General features: G+C 38.5%; 1 protein-coding gene across 10 annotated transcripts in view; it reads right to left on the reverse strand.

Moving 5' to 3' along the window:
- The window catches only part of RNF38 (ring finger protein 38), a 175869-nt gene that overhangs the window by 69991 nt on the left and 80247 nt on the right, over positions 1-25631 (reverse strand). Inside the window, exon 1 of one of the 10 annotated variants that reach the window (XM_037851071.1) lies at positions 9247-9362. The exons of 4 other annotated variants lie outside the window; for them this stretch is intronic. Coding sequence is in view for 1 of the 6 variants with exons in the window: in XM_037851068.1 (XP_037706996.1) it covers positions 8333-8341 (9 nt within the window). In the remaining 5 variants the exon portion in view is untranslated. Of the gene's footprint in view, positions 1-8332; positions 8532-8707; positions 8972-9246; positions 9363-25631 lie in introns of those variants that run through there. 5 more of the 10 variants (XM_037851072.1, XM_037851069.1, XM_037851070.1 and 2 more) reach the window with 5 other exon arrangements.

Here is a 25631-nt window from a genome sequence, read left to right on the forward strand (position 1 = left end):
AAAACACTGGGTGAACATAAGGTAGAAATCGAAAGTTTGAAACAGCCACTGGAAGAATCTATGGAAATGAAAGGTACAACACAAGAGATGAAAAACAGAATGGAGACATACAACAGTAGATTTCAAGAAGCAGAAGAAAACATTCAGCAACTGGAGAACGGGATGCCTGAAATCCTACACACAAAAGAACAGATATGGAAAAATATGAGCAACATCTCAAGGACCTGAATGACAACATGAAGCACATGAATGTACGTGTCATGGGTGTCTCAGAAGGAGAAGAAAAGGGAAAGGGGGCAGAAGAAATAATAGAAGAAATAATCACTGAAAATTTCCCATCTCTTACAAAAGACATAAAATTACAGATCCAAGAAGTGCAGCATACCCTAACAGAATAGAGCTGAATAGACCTACACCAAGATACTTAATAAAATCAGATTATCAAAGCAGCAAGAGAGAAGCGATCCATCACTTACAAAGGAAGCTTGATAAGACTACATGCAGATCTCTCAGCTGAAACCATGGAGGCAAGAAGGAAGTGGTGTGATATATTTAAGATACTGAAAGAGAAAAACTGCCAACCAAGAAACCTATATTCAGCAAAACTGTCCTTCAAATATGAGGGAGAGTTTAAAATATTCTGACAAACAATGAGAGAGTCTATAAACAAGCTTCCTGCGTACAGGAAATACTAAATACTAAAGGGAGCACTACAGACAGACAGGAAGACAGGAGTGAGAAGTCTGAATCACAATTTTGGGTGACAGTAGCACAACAATGTAAGTATACCAAACAAAGATGGCTGTGGGAAAGAGGAAGGTTAGGAGAATGTGGGACACCAGGAGGAAAGATAAAAACTGGGAATGTATAACTCAGTGAAACCTAGAGTGCTCAACAATTATGATAAAATGTACAAATATGTTTTTAAAATGTACAAATATGACAGAGAACAAATGAATATCAACCTTGCAAGGTGTTAAAAATGGGGTGGTATTGGGGGAAAAATACAATCAATGCAAACTAGAGACTGTAGTTAACAGAAGCATTGTATTATGCTTCCTTTAATGGAACAAAGGCAATATACCAAAGCTAAATGCATATAAGAGGGGAATATAAGGGAGGGGTACGGGACTCTTGGCATTGGTGATGTTGTCTAACTCTTTTATTGTACTTTAGTTTAATTCTATCTTTACTTTTGTTGCTTTTTAGCTGTCCCTTTTTTTCCTTTCTCTTCTGTCTCTACCTTCTTTGACTCTTCCTCCTTCTTTGTGTTAGAAATGGAGGTGTCCTTAAATAGATAATGGTGATGGTGGCTAATGCGTAAATATGTGATTATACAGGGAACCACTGATTGTCTACTCAGGACGGAATGAATGGTGTGTGAACAAAACTGCCTTTTAAAAAAATGGGTTGATAAAGAAACCTTGAGGGCACTACATTGAATGAAATAAGTCAGACACAAAAGGACAAATATTGTATGGTCTCACTGATATGAACTAATTATAATATGTAAACTCATAGACATGAAATATAGGTTACCAGGATATAGCAATAAGGCTAAAGAATGGGGAGTGGTTGCTTATTATGCACAGAATGTTCAAGTAAGGTGAACTTAAGTGTCTGGAAATGGACAGAGGTGACAGTAGCACATTATTGTGAGAATAATTAACAGCGCTGAACGATGTGTGAATGTGGTGGAAAGGGGAAGCTTAGAGTCACATATGTCACCAGAAGGAAAGTTGGAGGTTAAAGTATGGGAATGTATAAAACAATGAATCGTGGTGGACAATGTCTGTGATTAACTGTACAAATATTAGAAATCCTCTTCATGAACTAGAACAAGTGTATGACACTATAACTAGAAGTTAATAATAGAGTGGTATATAGGGAAAAAATATACCCTTTGCAAACTATGTACTACAGTTAGTATTATTTTAACATTCTTTCATCAACAGTAACAAATGTACTATACCAATACTATGATTGGAGGGGTGCGGTTAGGGGTATGGGAGGATTTGAGTTTTCTTTTTTGTTTTTATTTGTTTTCTGGAGTAATGAAAATGCTCTAAAAATTAAAAAACTAATTGTGGTGATGGATGCTGTGTGATGGTACTGTGGGCAATTGATTGTGCACTTTGGATGAATGGATGGTATGGGAACAATCTCAATAAAACTGCATTAAAAAAAGCAATCAAATATCAAGGGACAAAACTAATCAAGGATGTAAATCACCTGTACAGACAAAACCACAAAATATTGCCAAAAGAAATAAAAAAACAACCTAATTAAGTGGAAGGACATTCCATGTTCATGGACTGGAGAACAAAATATTAAGATGTCAATCCTACCCAAAGCAATTCACAGATTCAACACAATCCCAATCAAAATTCCAAAAACCTTCTTTGCAGAAATGATAGAGCCAATCATCAAATTTATTTAGAAGTGTAAGGGCACCAAACAGCTAATGCCACCTTGAAAAATAAGATACGAGGACTCATACTTCCCAATCATAAAACTTTATTACAAAGCCACAGTAATCAAAACAGCTTGCTACTCGCAAAGGACATATAGACTAAAAAAATACAATTAAGAGATCAGAAATTAACCTTCATATCTATGGCTAACTGATATGTGACAAGGGGGCAAAGACCACTCAACTGGGAAAGAAAAATCTCTTCGATAAATGCTGCTGGGAAAACTGGATCTCCACTTGCAAAATAAAAAAGGACCTCTACCTCACATCTTATACAAAAATCAACTCAAAATGGATCAAAGATCCAAATATAAGAGCCAGAATTATCAAAATCCTAGAAGAAAACATAGAGAAGCATACTGTGTTAGGCAATGGTTTCTTTTCTTAGACTTTACAGCAAACGTATGAACAACAAAAAGAAAACAAAAACTGATAAATGGTACCTCACAAAACTTTTGTGCCTTGAAAGACTTTATCTTGAAAGTAAAATGACAACCTATATGATAGGAGAAAATATTTGGAAACCACACATCTGGTAAAGGTTTTACTATAAAGAAATCCTTCAGTTTAACAAGTAAAAGACAAACAGCCCAGTTAAGAAATGGGCAAAATACACACATGGCCAGAAAGTACATGAAAAAATGCTTAACACCATTAGCTATTAGGGAAATGTAAATCAAAACCACAATGAGGTACCACTTCATACCCATGAGAATGACTACTATTTAAAAAAAAAAAGGAAAACAAGTATTGGAGAGGTTGTGAAAAAATAAGAACACTCATTCATTGTTGGTAGCAATGTAAAATGGTGCAGCCACTGTGGAAGACAGTTTGGCAATTCTTCAGAAAGCTATGTATAGAATTACCATATGACCTGGCAACCATACTTCTAGGTACGTACCCAAAAGAATTGGAAGCAAGGACTCAAACATATATTTGCACACCGATGTTCACAGTGTGCAACGATGTTCATTATTCACACCTGCCAAAAGATGAAAGCAACCCAAGTGTCCATCAAACGAATTTTAAACATAATGTGGTATACACAATATAACGGAATATTTATTCAGCCATAAAAAGCTATGAAGTTCTGATACATGCAACAACTTGGATGAACCATGAAGATATCATGTTAAGTGAAATAAGCCAGACCCAAAAGGACACATATAATCTCACTGATATGAAATAATTAGAATAAGCAAACTCAGAGTTAGAACCTAAGAATATGGATTACCAGAGAACAGGAATAGGGAGTAGGGAGTTAAGGCTTAAAATGTACAGGGTTGCTACTTCAAATGATGGTAAAGTTTCAGTAATGGATGGTAGTGAAGTAGCATAGTACTATGAACATAATTAACAGCACTGAAATATATATCCAAATGTGATTAAATGGAGATATGTTAGATTATACATCTGGTAACAAAATAAAAATTAAAAATAAAAATCCTCCATAGAACTACACTATACAGTGAAATCTAAGTTAAACCATGGACTACAGTTAATAGTATTATCATAAAAGTGTGTTAACATCAATTCTAACAAATATTCATACCAATTTAAGTTGTTAACAATAAAGTGGTGTACAGGGATCTTGTTTTTTATGCATGATTGTTCTGTAAAACCACAATTTCTCTAATAAAGAAAAAAAAAGTCCTGCCAAGAAAATATTCCTGAAACGGGATTAAATCTCCAACTCCCAAACTTCGTATTTTTAAGGTTTATTTATATCAAATAATACTAATTTACTTAGCATCACTAAGGAAAGCACTATTTTCCAAAACTATACAGAAAACTGTTTAACCTCGTAAGCACTTTACTATTTTAGGACATCTTTTTGTTTTATGTGGCCTTTCTCTGTCTCTTTCTCTGGCTTAGGAATAATCTAATCTTTTTCTTATAGACTGTAGTCATTTTTATCAGTTATTATGCCAAAAACAACACAGGACTTAGGACCACAGATACTGTTTCCAAACTTGCTTCTTCCAAAAATTGTTTCTGATGACAAGTTCCTTCTTCATTCATTCGTGTTTCTCTCATAAAGATGAGGTGGAGGCTATGCAGGTGCATAACCTCCACGTACTTTCTGAAAAATAAACTGCTCAAGGGCCCAAGCAACCTTCCATCAAATGATCTTCTTACTCTCCAGGAAGATTTTTCACCATTATTAGCAGCATACTGACTGGTCAACAGCACTCAAATCATAGCCTAATATATGGGGTAAAAAAACAAAACACTAGATGAAGAGTCAAGTGCATAGTGTTGACTCCAGCAACTCCCTAATTCTTCTAGGTCCAAATCTGTGTACCTATCAAATGAAGAGGTCAAACTTCCAAATGATTCAATAATCCAAATATTCTCACTGCTTCCATAATGGAAAATATTAATCACTTAGAAAGTAATTAGGCAATTTTCATCAACAGTTTAAACTAACACATCTATTCTTTGATTCTGTATCGTAATCTGAGAATTTCTCCTCGGGCTATAAAGCAAAATATCAGAAAAGCTAAATGTATAAATATGTGTACCATAGCACAGTAACTGCAACAATTTAAAAGGAATCTGGAAGTACGTATATGTCTAATAAATAAAAGTATTTGCAAAATTGGCTAAATAAAATTGTGACGTACTTGCTTGGTGGACTATTATGCTGCCATTAAAAAGCAGCAAGAAAAAACTCATGCTATGTATATTAAGGAGAAAAACAATTATGTAAATAATGATACATGGAGTCTTATAAATTCGAGATAAAAGTTGTCTAAGAGTATTAGGAAGAAAAATTTTAGGAACTCCCTCTAAAGATTAATCAATGGGTCATCAAACCACGAGGTAACCTGAGCAAACTTGAGCCTAATCTCAGGAAAGCATGCACACGCTCCTTGTCATGATGAATACAACATCATTAGCACCTAGGACACAGCAGGCACTCAATTATTTGCTGAAGAAATAATCTTTCAAACTATAATCAAATAATAGAACAACTTGCCTTTCTGGTTTATGTAACAAGTTTCTTATAAATTTGATTAATAATGATGCAGGCTATAAAGGTTTTGATCAATTTTGTATTGATTTAAAAACAAGGTGGGGGGGGGGGAGAACCTGATCCAGGAAAGCCGTAGTCTGAATGGTGGTGACCTTCCAAGATACATTTATTTACCCTTTGAGGCCTGTGACAAAATCTGTCACTCTTCTCTAAACTTTAACAATTCACAAGAATAAAAAAAGGAAATAAAAGAGATAAAAACATTCTACTACCATTATGCAATTATCAAAAAATTACTTCTCTACCAAAAAGAAAAATTTGAAAAGCTAATAGGCAGTAACAGGGGAAATCATTCAAGGACTGATGCAACCCACCAGGAAAGAACCATTACTGTCTAGTTCTGGAGCAACCATTTTTAAAACAAACTACCATCTGCATTCTTGAGTTAAACAATAAACAAAAATCTGGGCCCATGTCTTTCTGGGAGCTGAATAGAATCAAGGTTGGTGAAACAGCATAAGGCCCTCCCTCCTTTGCTCCAAAGTCCCACAAGTTAAGGTGAAGGAGGGGGAAGGAAGACACATGCAAGGAATACATCCATTACACACCCTGAGAAGGCAGGAGGGAATAAAGGTTAGGAAAAATAAGAATTGCACACTTTTTAATAAATTTTCCTTTCTATCCTTTCCACAAGCCTGACTTGCCTGGATTTTTCACCTGTCAGGGAAATATCCAACCTCATTTTACTTAAACTAGTAACTTCTCAGTAAGGCTCTTAAGTACCTTTTCAAGATGCGATCTCGAAGAATTACATGACTTTTGAAAACATCTACACCACAGCCAATCCAAAGCAATACAAAACGAGTACGTATGTAACTGTAGGTTTTATAATAGTTTAAAAAGATAAGTTGTGACCGAGCTGTTTATGGGTTTCTTTAAGTAACTTACAATTCATTCAAATATTTAACTGTATGTCTACCAGGTGCTAGATGCTATGAATACAATGGGGAAAAGACAGTACCTGCCTTCAGAGAAATTTGTTCTAGTGAAGAATAATTAAACGGATACTAAATGAGGGTAACAGGGCCCCCTAAACTAGTTAGAAGTGGGAAGATCTTTAAAAAAGAAACAGGAAAGATGTAAAAGTTGGGGGGAAAATGAGAATGTTCATCTATTTACTCTAAATTTCTCTCTTACAGTAATTTACTATGCAAGGTTGAAGCATTAGCTCGATTTCCAGTTAAAAATCTCATATTAGGTATTTAATAAATATGTGCTGAATGAATGAAATACAACTTTAGGGTTCAAATCTGTGTTTACAATTTTTCACTAGAGAGAAAAAGAGAGTACGCTCCAAGTTAACCAGAATAGCACAGAAGTGAAAACTGATGCCTGATACATGCACTTATTAAGTTTAACTAAACCCTCAGCAACAATCACATGACTAATCAATAACAGTTTTTCTAGTAAGCCAAATTGCAAGATGGTAACAGCCTAAACCATACAAATTAGGAGAGTAGAAACAGAAGTAGATGGAAGACTGGAAGTAAAAGATAAACACACAATATTCTTCTTTGGTTTAAAGAAAAATGAAAGTAGTAAAATAATCTTTCCATTTTGATCAAGCACCTAATTGTTTCAGAAATTTTTATCTTTAGGCTGTCTCACCCATCACTTCCCACTTACAGCCTCAAGAAAAAGAGTAAAAAAAAAAGTAAAAAAAAAAAAAAAAGCACAAATAGAAACTAAGACTAACTGTATAACATGCATTAACTAAAAGCCTCGTCCAATGCTGTTAGCAGAAAGACAATGTATCTACACCCTACATTATGATGCTGACAGCACTTCAGTTATGCCTGACTATGCCACCCTCTGTCCAATCTTCCTCAAAACTCAGATAGCTGTAGTAAATTCTCACATACCCATATTAATTACTTGCCAACTTAATTTGGCTATAAAGACAGTATGGGAACATACACTCGGACAAATATAGAAATGCAAACTACCTTCTAGAATCACAGAAGACATCACAGGCAAAGAGACAATAGAAATGATTCTCCTGTTCTACAGATGAGGGCCTGAGGCCCACATGGCTAGTATGTGGCAGAGCATATTAACCAATTCTCTTGGAAATACGTCTTACAGAAATTAAAGAAATCAACTTAAAATTAAACCCCTCCTAAGGTTTAACAGATTTTCAAAAAGCAAAGTACATAATACCAGCAAATTTATAAAGTCAGAAAGAACTAAAGAAAAGGATTATCTGAAGTGATGCACTTCCCAGTTAAAAATCCAGTTAGTGATTTAATCTTTTCCTTGCAAATGTGTCCTGCCTTCTGGAACCTAAATTCCATTTTATATTGTTACTTATATTCAGAGAAGTACTTTTGCTTCAATAAGCCTGTTTTCCTCCAAGATGGGAACAAGTTTACTTTGACTCCAAATATCTCTAGATCCTTAAAGTTTTGATTTCATAAAAACCTTGTAAATGGCATCTTGTTTGTTATTTAAGGCTAGTTATAACCACCGCTTGGCAAATAATGTTCACTGACAGTAGTACCTGAGAACAAGGTAACTTTAAATGAGGTAACACAACTGTGTATGAGACTTGAATACACTTAAGTTTTCATACATTAAGCCCACCACTTAAGAGTCAGAAACAAAAAGACAATTTATATGAAGTTAGCAATGATTACATATATTCACTTCTATTTAAGGTAAAAAAAATCAGCATACTCAACATTTACTGAATAATTGCATATAGCACACCCGCGGCAGAAAGAAAAGTGCTGTCCCTTAAAAGTCCTATGCACATTAACAAAAACTTTTATTTTCTTTGGCATTCAATAACCTGAAAAAGTCCCAAATCAAAAACGAACCTCCTTCATTCTTCGGCACTTAAAGAACTTCCATCTCCTAAAAACAAAAGACAGCCTGCCCAGAAACCCGCGACACAAACGAGGACCCTTCTGAAGGGGTTCCGGGTTCTCTTGGGTGACATCATTTCACCTGCGCCTCGGGAAAAAGGGAGGGAGCAAAAGAGCGAGGCCATCTACTAGTTGGCAGCGGGCTGGCGGCTCCCGCTGGCTGTCGCTGCAACTCCTCGCTGCCGCTCCAGGAACAAAGAACGCCGAGATCCCAGGCCGCGCTCCACTGAGCGCTGAACAACCAAATCTCCTCCCTTCGCCAGGCTCCCAACGGCCCGTGACCCGTCCAACCTTCACACAGGGACCAACGGCCACAGCCAGCAGTACCTGTGAGAGAAGGCTCCACCCCGCCGGGCTGCTCCCGCGGCTCCCGGCTGGCCCGCCGCCTCCTATTGTGACTGCTCGCCCAGCCACCGGCCAGCTCGCCAGATCCACTGTCCCCAGGCCTCCTCACCCCAGGAACCCAGCCTCCGACTAAGGCGCTGTCAACGAGCTTCCCTCCTCGCGGCACCATCACACGGGCCGCGCCGGGAAACGATGGCTGCACAACCAGCCCTGAAAGAGTCAGCTAACGCCTCCGCGGCTGCATCCTTTCAGCCCCGCGCCCCAACCGCCCCGGGTCTCCCCTCAGTCCCGCACAGCTGCACGAGGAGCCCCGCCCCACCGCACCCCCGCCTTGGTGTTCACAGACCTGGCCTCGCCGCGCACCTGCGCACTACGCCTCGCTGCGCGCGCGACGCCTCTCAGCGCTAGGCCGCAATACGCACAAGCACGCGGCCTACCCACTTCTAGTTTCTGGGTCCTCTCCTTTCCCCTTCCCCCTCTCCCCTCGCCCACCCCGTCCCGCCCCCACCACCGGAACAAACCTAGCAAGCCCACGGCGCCAGTCCGCCAGAGCACTCCACCCCCTTCCCCCTCGGCTAGGCTCCGCAAGTGCGGAGCCCCCTTTGTTTCCACCCCGCAGGGGCAGGGGGCGGGGAAGGTGCGCGCAAAGTGGCGCGCGACCTAGACTAGTTCCGGCAACATAGCCCGTCGCGCAGCGCCACCACCGCGCAGCTCCGCCCCAGTCCACCCCCAGTCCCAGCAAGGCCGGGTTTCCTAATTCGTACAACTCTCTTTCTAAATCGTTTGCTCAGTATCCCCTACCTCCAAAACTCATTAATCAAACGGTAACTAACCTTACTTAATCCTCACACTATAATATGTATTCGTGTTGCCTGAGAGGTGGGCATTGTTAGAGAGAGGTGGATTAGTCCAAGCAGGTCTGAACCCAACCAAGGTGTCCGGTTCTAAGGCTTAACAATGTAAAACCCTTAGAGTTATTCAGTTTGCTAGGGATGGAAAAGGAAATAAGGAAGAAGACTGAAGACGGCCTGGTTCCTGTCCTGATCGCGTTCAAGATCCCAGGAAGTTATGTCCTTCCATACAAGCACAATAAATAGAAGGGAAAGATGGTTATATGGTATGGATGAAAAGGAGAGAGGGCAGTCAAGGAGGCATCATGGAAGAGGTGGGTTTTTTAAAAAGCAGATAGGAATTAGATGATGCCTACAAGGCATCTTACGTGTCATATGTGACACTTGCTTAGGATGGTAGAGCAAAAACATCTAGAGCCAGTCAGAACACACAGATTCTAAGTTCTTTTATCATTACTAAAACTAGTGTCCTTTCCTTTCTGGGCCTCCATTGTTCGGAAAGAAAATGAGGGTATCAGATTAAAATGGTGTTTCAGGACCCTCTGAACCTTGTACATTCTATGTATTAATAATACTAATGCTAAGTATTTGTGTACATTTGTCTCACAGCTCAAAGCACTGTGAGTGTTTTGACTCTGTAACCCCAGGGCCCAAGCCTAGTGCCTGAGTTCCAGCAATAACATCATAGGCTTTTATGATTCCAGGATAAAGGGAAGCTAGAATGAGATAGCCCCCTATGAACACATGCCCTCCTCCAGCCCCACACCTCCATTAAGAAGTCCAGTTATCTTGCTGCCTCTCCCAGTCTCCCAAAGAAGCCAGTTTGGAGATGATTACATCTAAATCTTTAGGGTTTTTTTTGTTTTGTTTTGTTTTTTAATTCCACAGTAGACAACCAAAAATCCCAACCCACTCCTTTAGGTACATCCAACATAATCCATTTTGGCTTCCTCACTACTCCTCTGGATCCCTCACAATTCCCCTTCTAAAGCTGTGGATTCATACAGCATTACAAATCTTCCATCAGAATCACAGCCATAACAAGTTTCCTTATATATTACAGACACCTGGAAATAGTTTCCCCTTTGTGCTTGGATATGGGTTATGTGATAAGCGAGAAAGGAGAAGAAAATTGTCAAAGGGGAGGGCAATCACCATCGGGGAGGTATCTGATCATAAGAGATCCCTGAAGTACTGAATCTCAGCAGCAAAAATTTGTTACAGTTCTCCAGGGTTCCTCACCCATAAGCTTACGTGAATCCCCCTGGACTTTTTTTTTAAGTGGAACAAACTCCTTGGGAACCCCTTCTCAAATCATTAAGATCTTAGCTAACTGGGCTCTGGGGACTTAGTGCAGGAAGTCTATCTAGGTATAAACAATTCTGCCACAAACTCCTGGTTTGATAGATTTAAAATTTGTGCTGCAAATCAAATCTCTAATTGATTTTCTTAATGGACAATATCTGGTACTCTGCCTAGTAAACACCTGAAGAGAAGAGAAGCAATAGGGTAGGTCACTTTTGACCACATAATGTGGCAGGGGTTAAATTATAATGGAGCAGTTGTTTTAAGTTCAGTCCAGCTAAAATTATATTTGGGTCTGTCTACAAAAACGAGAAGCCTTACTGGAGCACTGTCCAATAGAACTTTCTGCAATGATAGAAATGTTCTATATCTGCACCACCCAAAAGGTAGCCACTAGCTACATGTGGCTAATGAACACTTGTAATGTGAATAGTGCAACTAATGAATTGACCAGGAGCACTTTAAATAGCCATGTGTGGCTTGTATCAGTAGCTTTTTGAGAATTCTTACTCCGAGACTCTCCTATAAAACTGGTTTTCAAAACAGGAGTGAAAACTGTGAAAGACTACTAAAAACAGTTCTTCCTGAAGTGTCCAAGTCATTAAAGTCCCTCACTTCAAAATGAAAATATAGCAATACACTGTTTATTAAATAGGAAAATATTCCTTCAAAGGCGTCTTAGGATTGTCACCAGGTTTATCCTCATGTCCAGTCATCATAGTACATGTCAATAATAGCAACCATTAAAGAACTTAGTTCAGGCATGTCCCCCCTATACAGAAACTGCATACAGTTTTAGAACTCATGAAACTGATCACCAAGCAACAAATTCGGCCTATTGTAAATTTTATTTTCCCTTCACATTTAGATCTAAAAATCACCTGGAATTGATTTTTGTTTTTGGTGAGGTAAGGATTGTTTCCCTTTTTTTTCCCATATGGACGTCCAGTTGACACAGCATATGTTGAAAATACTATTTGTTCAGTGCTCCTGTGTTAAAAACCAAGTGTCCTTATATGCATAGGTTGATTTCTGGGTTCACTAATCTATGTCACTGGTCACTTTATCCTTGTGCTGATACCACACCATCCTAATCACTGTAGCTTTAGAAGACTTTTTCAATCTGGCAGAGGAAGTCCTCTGACTCCCCACCTCCACCACACCCTCTTGAAAAGTATCTAGGGTTTCTCCCTGATTCTTTGAATTTTCATAGAAAACGCAGAAGAAAAAAAACAACCCTCTGGTTCTTTTGTTTGGGGTTGTGTTGGATCTAAAGATCGAAAGAATTAGGGATTGCGCTGAAATATTCAGAATACTGAATATTCCAACCTATGAGCAGAATAGGATGCATTCTATTTACCTTTAAAAAATTTTTAACTTTAATTTCAATAATTTTTTTCAATGATGTTTCATAGTTTTCTGTAGAGTTCTTGCTATTTTTGTTCTAAGCTTTATTCCAGGTTTTTAATATAATCCAATTATTAATTCTAATATTGTATCTAAATCCTTTTGAATTTTCTATCCACACAATCCTGTTGGGGAACATGTTCCATTTCTTTTATTCCAACATATATTCATTTTCTTTTTCTTGTCTTACTGCATGGGCTAAGACCACCAGTAAAGTGCTAAACAGACATGGTGACAGCAGCATCCTTGTCTTATTCCCAACTTCAACTGAAAAATTTCAAAATTGCACTGACTTATGATGTCTGCATTAAATTTTTTGTAGATCCCTTTAGCAAATTAAGGGGGTTCTCTATTTCTGTTAATGTGTGAATTACTTTGGTTTCTGCATGTTAAACCAATTTTACATTCCTAATAAACTCATTTTGGTCTTACTATATTACTCTTTTTATATATAGGTGGATTTGACTTGCTAATATTTTGTTTAGGATTTTATATCTGTGATCTTGAGTGAGATTAGCTATAATTTTCCATTTTTGTAATGCTGAAGTTCTGGTATCAAGATTTTGCTAGCCTCAAAAAATGAATTAAGGGGTTTTGTCTCTTTTTCTATTATCTGGAAGATTTTCTGTAAGACTGGTGTTATTACTTCTTTAAATATTTGGTAGAATTTGCTGGTTAGACAACTGAACCTGGAATTAAATTTCTTTAGTAGTTATGGGACTATTCAGATTTCTTGTCCTTTACTGTGTCTTTTTGGGGAAAGTGCATTTTTCTAGTAATTTGTCTTATTTTACCTAAATTTTGAAATTTATGGCTATCATGTTAATAATATCTTATGGTCTTTAAAATATGTAGAAGATCAGAGTAATGTTCCTTTTTTTTTCCTGATATTATCTGTGTGTCTTTTTTCAGTCTCATTAAGTATCGTTTCAAAGAACTGACTTTTGGCTTTCTTGTTCTTCTATTACACAGATTTTTCCTAATTCATTAATTTCTGCCCCTATATTTATTCATTTTTTCCATCTACTTTATTTGAGCTAAATTTACTACTCTTGAGATGGATGCATAACTCACTGGTTTTCAGCCAATCTTCTAATATATACAGTTAAGGCTAAAAATTTTCATCTAAGGATGACTAGCGGAATCCCCCATTTTCTATTACTTTCACCTTAATGTGGGAATTAGATTAAGTTTAGCTTTCACACAGGGTGGGGGCAGTTAAGGAATTGGCAGAAGGTTAAAAAGACAAACTGTAATCCACAGTCAGTCCCCCTGCTTATCCGCCCACTATCCACAGTTAGTCCCCCTGCTTATCTGCCCACTATCTACTGTCCTTGCAAGGTGGAGACTCGGGGTAGAGTTTCCTTAAACGGCTTCATAAGTTGTTACCAAAGTAGCTCAGACTGGCTCTGCAGCTCAAGAACAAAGGAAAGAGGGGTGGAGACTTGTTTCAAATGTTCCAAGTTTGCACAGGAGACTTTCTTTCAAATGTTTCCAATTTGGGCAGGCTAGTTAGGCTTGTCAAATAGAATGTAACCTCTGAAGTATCCAGCCAATGGAGAAACAGGGGAGGGACTTGAGGTTAGGTGTAGGGAATGAATACTGCTGGGTCTATTGTTCTGTGCGCCAACCCCCACATTTTGGTTGGGCGCCCGTTCTTGCAAGACCGTGAGTAAATTCATTTCTTCTCCACAATCGGGTGAGCATTTATTCCTTTTTAGGAATAGTGCTTGTTTCCCACATTAATAAGGTTTTTACCCCAACCCCTACAATGAAATTATTCTGGTCAGGGCTGTCAATGACCTCCTTACTCCTAAACCCAGTGGTCAATTCTCAGCCCTCAAGCTACTCAATCTATTTCACAGGAATAGGTTGAGTATTCCTATTCCTATCAGAGCTGATCTCCCCCACCACCCTGACACATTGTTTTCACTTGGTTTCCAGGGCAGCACTTCTCCTGGGTTTCTTCCTACCTCTCTGGCTGTGCTTTTCCAACATCCTGTAATGGTTCCTCCAGTTTTTTTTCCACCCTCTTAACACTGGAGTGCCACAGTTCTCTTCTGTATATACATTCATTGTCTTTAAAAAGCATTTTTATGCCTCTAACCTCCAAATCTCCAATAGCTGGCTAAAAATCTCTTCTGAACTCTACATTCATATATCAAACTGCCTACTCAATATCTCTTCTTGGATGACTAACAGGTATAACAAACAACATGTTCAAAAGTGAACTCTTGACCTACCCCTCTCCTCCCCAAGCCCCTACCCCCACCCTAAGACTTTCCTACTTCCCCATCTCAGCTAATGGCAACTCCACCCTTCCACATGCTCATGCCAGAAAACTTGGGACCCATCCTGGACTCCCCAGATGAAATCCCTATGGATCTACATTCAAAAATGTATGGGTGGGGTGGGAGTGGGGTAGTGTGTGCAGTGAGGTATATATGAAAAGATCTAGTCCCTGCTACCTCTAACTTCATCTCCTACCTTTCCCCCTGTGCTTACTCTTCACCAGCCACTTTACCTAGCCACCTTGCTGTTTTTCATATAGGCAGACTGCCACCTTATGGGATCTTTGTTCATTGATATATCCCAAGCACCTAGAACAATGGTTAGTACATAATAGGTACTCCAAGATCAATTTTTAAATTAATTCTGCCTTAAATATACAGAAATCTCATCTCAAACCACCATAGTCCTAATTTATTAATTCTAATGCTTAATGGCCAAATAACAAAAATAAGTTTGAATCCTCACTTTCCCAGCCACTCGCCATTAAGAATGGAAGTGGTGCCCATATACATTTCTGATTTTCAATCAGGATTCAATGCATCAGGGGGAAGTTCTGATATTAGACTAACATGCAACTGATAATAGCAAGGGACCGGATGATCGAATTAAGCAAGTTACCACAAATTACTTTCAATGATTCAACTGATTTAATACATTAAATTCCACCTTAAAGCTATTTAATAAAACATACAGCTCAGCTGGTAGCTGATGTTGCAGTTATTTGGGGACAAATCCTCTAGAAAATAAAAGTAAATACAACAACTTACTAAAAGAGTGCTAAAAATTCCTCTTTTGGTATTGTCTCAAACACAAGAACTCATGAATTCTTTTCATTATTTACAACTAAGGAAAAACAACTATAAGCTTAGGACATACATATGCAATCTCTCATGCTGAAACTCAGAATCTACTTTTATGAAAACCATCTGCAAACACTGTGAATTTAAAGGGTGCTGCTGCCGGAAATACATGTTCAAGCACACTACAAAAGCAATAAACATAAATTTTATATAGGTGCTAGATAATAGTCTGCCAAATAGAATAGTAAATTTGTTTTGTTTTGTGATTCAGTTTGCTCTTCTAGACATCAAGGAATAACTAAATAATGTTTATCTTAAGGCCCTTTTTACAAAGGGTGGCTATGAGGCTTTCTTTTTTGTTCCTCTATACATTTCTATTGCAACATCTTGCACTTATTAAATGTCTGTTTCCTGTTAACATTTATTAAACCAAAAGCACCTCAAGGGCAGGTCCCATTTTTGCTTTATTTGTATATCACTGATGCCCAGCAGAGCACTGGACTCACAGCAGGTCTTCAATTTAATGAAGGACAAATGTTGACTGATGGAGAATGCACAAAAATGGAAGAAGGGGCAACCCCTGTTTTTAAATGTTGAAGGGTTAAGTTTTAAATGTTAAATGAGTTAAGAAGTACAGATAAAGATTTGACTTGAAGAGCCATTCACATGGAGAGAAAATATCACAGGAAAAACTACCATAGAAAAAAATGCTACTAAACAGTTTTGGGCCCTGCAAAAGAGGATGTTGGGTAGAGAATGGCCTTCCTCCATTCTGCTACTGCATCCACTGCCAAGTCTCCTGACTGTACCCCCACACTAGCCACTACTGCCAAGTTAGTGGCCTCTCCTCTGTATTGTAACAGAGCATTAATCATTCTGCCTTGAAGTTATTTATTTACTCCACTTGTTAAACCAATACACACTGAACTCCTTGAAGTCAAGGACTAATTCTTATTGAACCTGGCAAAGAGGTCTAGCATATGTCATGTGCTCAATATAGTTCAATCAATAATATTTAAATGTTTCACAGCAGCAGTAATTCCAACATTTTTCTCAATAGGTATATAACCAGAGAGAAAAGGGGAATAAAATTAGAGGAAAGCAGGCCATGAAAAAAAGGAAAAAGAAGATCTATGGCCGAATGATCTTTGATAAGGCCCCCAAAGCCACTGAACTGGGACATAACAGTCTTTTCAACAAATGGGGCTGGGAGAATTGGATATCCATATCCAAAACAATGAAAGAGGACCCCTACCTCACACCCTAAATAAAAATTAACTCAAAGTGGATCAAAGATCTCAATATAAAAGGCAGCACCATAAAACTCCTAGAAGATAACGTAGGGAGACTTCTTCAAGACCTTGTATAAGGCAGCCACTTCCTAGACTTTATACCCAAAGCACAAGCAACAAAAGAAAAAATAGATCAATGGGAACTCCTCAAGCTTAGAAGTTTCTGCACCTCAAAGGAATTTGTCAAAAAGGTGAAGAGGCAGCCAACTCAATGGGAAAAAAAACTTCTGGAAACCATGTATCTGACAAAAGACTGACATCTTGCATATATAAAGAAATCCTACAACTCAATGACAACAGTACAGACAGCCCAATTATAAAATGGGCAAAAGATATGAAAAGACAGTTCTCTGAAGAGGAAATACAAATGGCCAAGAAACATGAAAAAATGTTCAGTTTCGCTAGCTATTAGAGAAATGCAAATTAAGACCACAATGAGATACCATCTCACACCAATTGGAATGGCGGCTATTAAACAAACTGGAAACTACAAATGCTGGAGAGGAAACTGGAACTCTTATTCATTGTTAGTGGGACTGTATAATAGTTCAGCCATTCCGGAAGTCAGTCTGGCAGTTCCTTAGAAAACTAGATACAGAGTTACCCTTCGATCCAGCGATTGCACTTCTCGGTATACACCTGGAAGATCTGAAAGCAGTGACGCGAACAGGTATCTGCACGCCAATGTTCATAGCAGCATTATTCACAATTGCCAAGAAATGGAAACAACCCAAACGTCCTTCAACAGATGAATGGATAAATAACACGTGGTATATACACATGATGGAATACTACACAGCAGTAAGAAGAACGGTGCCGTGAAACGTATGACAACATAGATGAACCCTGAAGACATAATGCTAAGTGAAATAAGCCAGGCACAAAAAGAGAAATATTATATGCTACCACTAATGTGAAGACTGAAAAATGTAAAACAAATGGTTTATAATGTAGAATGTAGGGGAACTAGTGACAGAAAGCAATTAAGGAATGAATGGGGAATGATAACCCAATAAGAACAGATAAGCTATTGTGGGTAAATTTAATGTTCTGGGAATGCCCAGGAATGACTATGGTCTGTTAATTTCTGATGGGTATAGTAGACAGAAATGTTGCTATATTAGGCTACTTTCTTGGGGTAGAGTAGGAACATGTTGGAAGTAAAGTACTTATTAGGTTAGCTGTCTTTTTCTTACTCCCTTGTTATGGTTTCTTGGAAATGTTTTTTTATTGTATGTTTTTAAAAAATTTTTCTTTATATAATAGACTTTAAAAAAAAGAGTTAATAAAAAAAAAAAAACAATGAAAAAAATATGCGCAGACCCCTTGAGGAGATGGTGGAAAATGCAGGGGTATTGGGCTTCCCCACCTCGATGGTTGCTGATGTGCTTACAGACATAGGGGACTGGTGGTTTGATGGGTTGAGCCCTCTACCACAGGACTTCCCCTTCAGAAGACTGTTGCTACAAAGGAGAGGCTAGGCCTCCCTATAATTGTGCTTAAGAGCCTCCTCCCGAATACCTCTTTGTTGCTCAGATGTGGCCCTCTCTCTCTAGCTAAGCCAACTAGGCAGGTGAAATCACTGCCCTCCTGCATACATGGGATCTAACACCCAGAGAGGAGTGAATCTCCCTGGCAACATGGAATATGACTCCTGGAAGGAATGTAGACCCGGCACGATGGGATGGAGAACATCTTCTTGACCAAAAGGGGCATGTGAAAAGAAGTGAAATAAGCTACAGTGGCAGAGGGATTTCAAAAGGAGCCAAGAGGTCACTCCGGTGGGCACTCTTGTGCACAATATAGACAACCCTTTTTAGGTTCTAATGTATTGGAATAGCCAGCAGTAAATACCTGAAACTATTGAACTACAACCCAGAACCCTTGAATCTTGAAGATGATTGTATAAAAATGTAGCTTATGAGGGGTGACAATGTGATTGGGAAAGCCATATGGACCACACTCCCCTTTGTCTAGTTTATGGATGGATGAGTAGAAAAATGGGGGAAGAAACAAACAAGCAAACAAAGGCACCCAGTGTTCTTTTTTACTGTAATTGCTCTTTTTCACTTTAATTATTATTCTTGTTATTTTTGTGTTTGTGGTAATGAAGGTATTGGATTGACTGAGGTGATGAATGCACAACTACGTAATGGTACTGTGAACAATCAAACGTACGCTTTGTTTTGTATGACTGCATGGTATGTGAATACATCTCAATAAAATGAATTAAAAAAAATTTTTTTTTCCTAAAGTTACCTATGTTTCCTCAACTCCCTAAGTTACCCTTCTTCCCACAAAATCAGCCAAAAGGACCTAATAAAATGAAGCTGCACTCAGGAGACAGGTGTAATTAGACAAGCACTATTCAGGCTGTGAAATATCTAAATGTATGACAAGATATGATCCACAGCAAACCAATCAGCATAAGGAGTTTGACTCAGAAGGGTTAAGGCCAGTCAAAAAGGTTAATTACCAGAAGCTGCCATCTGTAGCAACCAAAGACCAGAAGGGGGAAGCAGAGGCCCACCCAAATCCAAGTCTACTGAAATAATTCAGTTTCTGGCTTTGAAAACTAGAAAGCCAGTTTTCCAATTTTGGCTTTAAGAGAGCTCGCCGTAAAAAAAAAAAAGAAAAAGAAAAATAGTACTAAAGCGCTTAGGCATTATTCCATAGGTACTAGTGAGCCACAAAGGTTTTAGATCACTCTGATCATGAGGTGAAGGACAGGAGAGAGCAGCAAATTAGCTATTCCCACAGAGCAGGTGAGAGATGACAGGAAATGAACCATGACAGTGGCAATGGGGGTGACAGAGGAAATGCTCTTATGGCATTATCAGTGGTGACTTTAAATGTAAAAGGATTAAACTCTCCAGTAAAAACACAGAGATAGGAAGAATGGATAAAAAAGTATAAAATTCATGAGTAGGATGAAAGGATGGGAAAAATATACCATGTAGGTTGATAATCAAAAGAGAGCTAAGATGCTATACAGTTATGAAGGACAAACATGGTCATTATATACTTATAAAGGGATTAATCTGACAAGAAGATGTAACAGTTATAAATATATCTGCACCTAACAGCAAAGCCCCAAAATATAGGAAGCAAATACTGACAGACGTGAAAGATAAACTAATAGTAAGAGATTTCAACACACAACTTTCAATATTGGATAGAACATCTAGATAGAAGATCACAGGGAAATGCAATGATACTCCAAACCAACTGAACATAATGGACATATATGGAATACTTCACCCAACAACAGAATATACATTCTTCTTGAGTGCACATGGATCATTCCTCAAGGATGGAACATATCTGAAGTCACAAAACAAGTTTCAATAAATTAAAAAATATTGAAATCACATACTGTATCTTCTCCAACCACAAAGAAATGAAGCTAGAAATAGAGGGAGAAAAAGAAAATTCACAAATATGTGGAAATTAAACAACATACTCTTAACCAATAGGTTAAACAGGAAATCACAAGTGAAATTAGGAAATATCTTGAAGCGAATGAAAATTAAAACACAACATACCAAAGAAACTTACGGGGAGCCTTCTGTCTTGGGACTTACCCATGTGAAGTTGTTACTGCAAAGGAGAGACTAAACTTGCTTATGACTGTGCCTAATAGTCTCTCCCTGAATGCCTCTTTGTTGCTCAGATGTGGTCTTCTCTCTAACTAAGCCACCTTGGCAGATGATCTCACTGCCCTCCCCCCTACATGGGACCTGACTCCCAGGGGTGTAAATCTCCCTGGCAAAGCAGGATATGACTCCCAGGGATGAATATGGACTCGGCATCGTGGGATTGAGAACATCTTCTTGACCAAAAGGGGGATGCAAAATAAAACGAAATAAAGCTTCAGTGGCTGAGAGATTCCAAATGGAGTCGAGGTCACATTCTTACGAACTATATAGACAACGCTTTTTAGGTTTTAATATATATTGGAGTAGCTAGAAGTAAAGACCTGAAACTACCAAACTCCAACCCAGTAGCCTTGACTCTTGAAGACGATTGTATAACAATGTAGCTTACAAGGGGCGACAGTGTGATTGTGAAAATCTTGCAGATCCCACTCCCTTTATCCAGTGTATATATGGATGAGTAGAAAAATGGGGACAAAAATTAAATGAAAAATAGGGTGGGATGGGGGGATGATTTGGGTGTTCTTTTTTATTTTTATTTTTTATTCTTATTCTGATTCTGGTGTAAGGAAAATGTTCAAAAAATAAATCTGGGTGATGAATGCACAACTAAATGATGGTGCTGTGAACAGATGATTGTACACCATGGATGACTGTATGGTCTGTGGATATATCTCAATAAAATTGAATTTTTAAAAAAAAACATGGGATTCAGCAAATGCAGCCCTGATAGGGATATTTATAATTCTAAAAGTTTACAATTAAAAAGAAGAAAGCTCTCACATCAGAGACCTTACCTCATAACTGGAAGAGCAAGAAAAAGAAGAGCAAACTAAACCCAAAGCTCGAAATAACAGATTAGAGATAAATAAAATAGAGGAAAAAAAAAAAAAAACAATAGAGCAAACCAACACAACGAAAGCTTGGTTCTTTGAAAAAAAAAATGAACAAAATTGACAAATCTTAAGTTCAACTGATGATGAAAAAGTGAGGACACAAATAACTAAAATCAGAAATGAAAAGAGGGTCAATACTACTAACCCCACTGAAATCAAAAGGGCTATAAGAAGATACTATGAAAAACTGTACGCCAACAAATTAGATAACCTAGATGAAATGCACAAATTACTAGAAATACACAAACTTCCTACACTGACTCAAAAAAAAAAAATGCCAAAAAACAAATAACTAGTAAAGAGATTGAATCAATAATCAAAAACCTCCCTATAAAGAAAACTCCCAGGACCAGAAGACTTTATAGGGGAATTTTATCAAACATTCCAAAAAGAATTAATACCAATTCTGCTCAAACTCTTTCAACACAACAAGATACCATCTCACACCAATTAGAATGGCTGCCATTAAACAAACTGGAAACTACAAATGCTGGAGAGGATGTGGAGAAATTGGAACTTTTATTCATTGTTATGGGACTGTATAATGGTTCAGCCACTCTGGAAGTCAGTCTGGCAGTTCCTTAGAAAACTAGATATAGAGTTACCCTTTGATCCAGTGATTGCACTTCTCGGTATATACCCAGAAGATCTGAAAGCAGTGACACGAACAGATATCTGCACGCCAATGTTCATAGCAGCATTATTCACAATTGCCAAGAGATGGAAACAACCCAAATGTCCTTCAACAGATGAATGGATAAATAAAAGGGTATATACACACAATGGAGTACTATACAGCAGTTAAGAAGGAACAATGTCATGAAACATATGACAACCTGGATGAACCTTGAAGACATAATGCTGAGCAAAATAAGCCAGGCACAAAAAGAGAAATATTATTTGCTACCACTAATGTGAACATTGCTGGGGGAGAATGCATGGGGTGTTGGGCTTCCCCACCTTCGATGGTTGCTGATGTGCTCACAGATATTGGGGACTGGTGGTTTGATGGGCTGAGCCCTCAATCACAGGACTTGCCCTTGGGAAGATGGTTACTGCAAAGGAGAGGATAGGCCTGCTTATAACTGTGCCTTAGAGCCTCCTCCCGAATGCCTCTTTGTTGCTCAGATGTGGCCCTCTTTCTGTAGCTAAGCCAATTTGGCACGTGAAATCACTGCCCTCCCCTCTACGTGGATCTGACACCCAGGGGAGTGAATCTCCCTAGCAACATGGAATAAGACTCCAAGGGAGGAATCTAGATCTGGCATCGTGGGATGGAGAACATCTTCTTGACCAAAAGGGGGATGTGAAAGGAAATAAGTTTCAGTCACTGAGAGATTCCAAAAGGAGCCGAGAAGTCACTCTGGTGGGCACTCTTATGCACAATATAGACAACCCTTTTTAGGTTCTAATGAATTTGGAATAGCTAGCAGTAAATATCTGAAACTATCAAACTACAACCCAGAACCCTTGAATCTTGAAGATGATTATATAAAAATGTAGCTTATGAGGGGTGACAATGTGATTGTGAAAGCCATGTGGATCACACTCCCCTTTGTCCAGTTTATGGATGGATGAATAGAAAAATGGGGGCAAAAAAAAAACAAAACAAAACAAAAATCACCCAGTGATCTTTTTTACTTTAATTGTTTTCACTTTAATTTTTATTCTGATTACTTTTGTGTGTGTGGTAATGAAAATGTTCAAAAATTAATTTTGGTAATGGACACACAACTATATGGTGGTACTGTGAACAACTGACAGTACGTTTTGTATGACTGTATGGTATGTGAGTATATCTCAATAAAAAAAATTAAATGCCAAAAAAAAAAAAGAAGAAAAAAAACTCTCTCCCAAAAAAACTGAAGAGGAGGGAACAGTTCCTAATTCATTCTAGAAGGCCAATGTCGTCCTTATACCAAAGTCAGATAAAGATATCAAAGGAAAGGAAATTTACAGACTAATAATGACCTAAGGCTCCACAAAGACGGGTTAAATTACTGTGTATCCATACGATGGGACATTATGCAGCCATTCTAATGGACGTTTCTTGTATATTCAGTATGCAAACTATATTTTCCAACACGGCCATAACAAGGTCTCCCATCCTACATGCTCTTCTTATATCATTATGCTGACATTCCTCCCACTGAAGGGCGGGATCTATGTTCTCTCCCTTTGAACTTGGACAGGCCTATGGTGGCTTTGTGACTTCTGAAGCTAGCTCACAAAAGGCCATACAGTGTCTGCCTGGTCCTCTTAGGACACTCACTCTTAGAACCAAGCCACTAGGCTGTGAAGAAGCTGAGGCTACTGGCAGACACATAAGTCATCAGACGTGAGCAAGGAAGCCTCTAATATGACTCTGGCCTCAGCAACAGCAGGAGAGACCCCAAGCAAGAGCCATCTAAATAAGCCCAGGAAGCCCCAGAACCATCACAGAGAACAAAATTATGCTGTTTTGCACCACTGAGTTTTAGGGTAACTCATAACACAGCAACAGATAACCAGAACAATTTAGTTTTATTTCAACCATGCAGAAAATGCAGAGATAAATATGAAGGAAAATGATATGCAAATGGTGGTTATCTAGTCAAAGACTGTTTTGTTTTTTTCCCAAATTTCCACAATGGACACTTGTAACTATATAACTGAGGGTACGGGAGAATTGATTTTTTTAAAGCACACAGGCAGGAACTGTAAAAAATCATTAAGGGATCTTTTCATATAGTTATGCAGTAAATCCATATTCAAAGACCACATATAAAAATTAGGTCACTTCAAAGAAAACTCAGGAATAGCCAATAAGCCCATGAAAAGATGCTCAGCATCTGTGCTGATTTGACTCTGTTACGTACCCCAGAAAAGGTGTTCTTTTAATTCATTCTTGTATGGGCAGACCTATTGTGGGTGGAACCTTTGGCTAGGCTATTTCACTGAGATGTGACCCAGCCCATTCAAGGTGGGTCTTAATCCTTTACTGGAGTCTTTTGTGAAGAGAATAAAAGACAGTAAAAGCTCAGAGAGCTTAGAGAGAAAAGCCCAGAGAGAACAGAAGCCAGGAGAGAAGGATCAGCAGACATCGCCATGTGCCTTCTCATGTGGCAGAGGAACTCCGGATGCCAGCAGCCTTTCCTCAGAGAGGGTATCTTCCTCTTGATGCCTTAATTTGGACATTTCCATGGCCTTAGAACTGTAAATTTGTAACCTAATAAATCCCCATTGAAAAAGCCAACTCATTTCTGGTATAATGCATTCTGGCAGCTTTAGCAAACTGAAACAGCATCATTACTCATTAGAGATTAAACAAATTAAAACCAGAATGAGATGCTACTTCACACTCACTAGAATAGCAATAATCTAAAAAACAATAAGAAGTGTTGGCACGATATAGAGGAACTGGAATTATCACACATTGCTGGTGGAAATGTAAAATGACGCAGCCACCTTGGGAAATAGATGGCAGTTTCTTAAAAAGTTAAAAAAAATCTACCATATGACCAAACAATTCCTCTCCTTAACTACCTGTTCCAGTTTGCTGATGCTGCCATTATGCAAAATACCAGAAATGAATTGTCTTTTATAAAGGGGGTTAATTAGGTTACAAATTTACAGTTAAAGGGCCATGAAAATGTCCAACAAGAGGATACCTTCACTGCAGAATGGCCAATGGCATCTGGAACACCTCTGTCAGCTCAGAAGGCATATGGCTGGCGTCTGCTGTTCCTTTGCTCCCAGGATGTGATTCAAAATGGCATTCTCCAAAATGTCTCTGGGTCTCTCTTAAGCTTCTCTGAGGCAAACTCTGGGCTTCATCTCTTAGCTTAGCATCGCTAAACATCCATCTGCCCACATCTCCAGCCATCTCTAAGTGTCAGCAAGCATCTGGTTGGCTCTTAGCTTCTCTCTTAAATACTCCAGTGAATGAACCAAGACCCACCTTGAATGGGTGGGGTCATACCTCCACGGAAATAATCTAGTCAAAGGTATCGCTCACAGTCATGTGAGTCACATCTCCATGGAAACAATAAAAAGGTCACACCCAAATCAAGACTAATAGGTCTGGTCCCACAAGATTGCATTAAACAACATGGCTCTTTGTGGGGAACATAATATATCCAAACTGGCACACAACCCAAGAAAAATGAAAACATACATATGTATACAAATGTTCATAACAATATTAGTTATAATAGTCAAAAACAGAAACTTAAATGCCCATCAACTGGTGAATGGATGAACAAAATATGGTATATCCATACAACAGAATATAATTGACCCATAAAAAGGAATGAAATACTGATTCATACAACAACATGGATGAAACTTGAAACCACTATGCTAAATGAAAGAAGCCAGACACAAAAGGCTGCATGTTGTATTAATCTATTGATATGAACTGTGCAG

The sequence above is a fragment of the Choloepus didactylus genome, chromosome 10 (assembly GCF_015220235.1).
Source record: "Choloepus didactylus isolate mChoDid1 chromosome 10, mChoDid1.pri, whole genome shotgun sequence".
Lineage (NCBI taxonomy): Eukaryota > Metazoa > Chordata > Mammalia > Pilosa > Megalonychidae > Choloepus > Choloepus didactylus.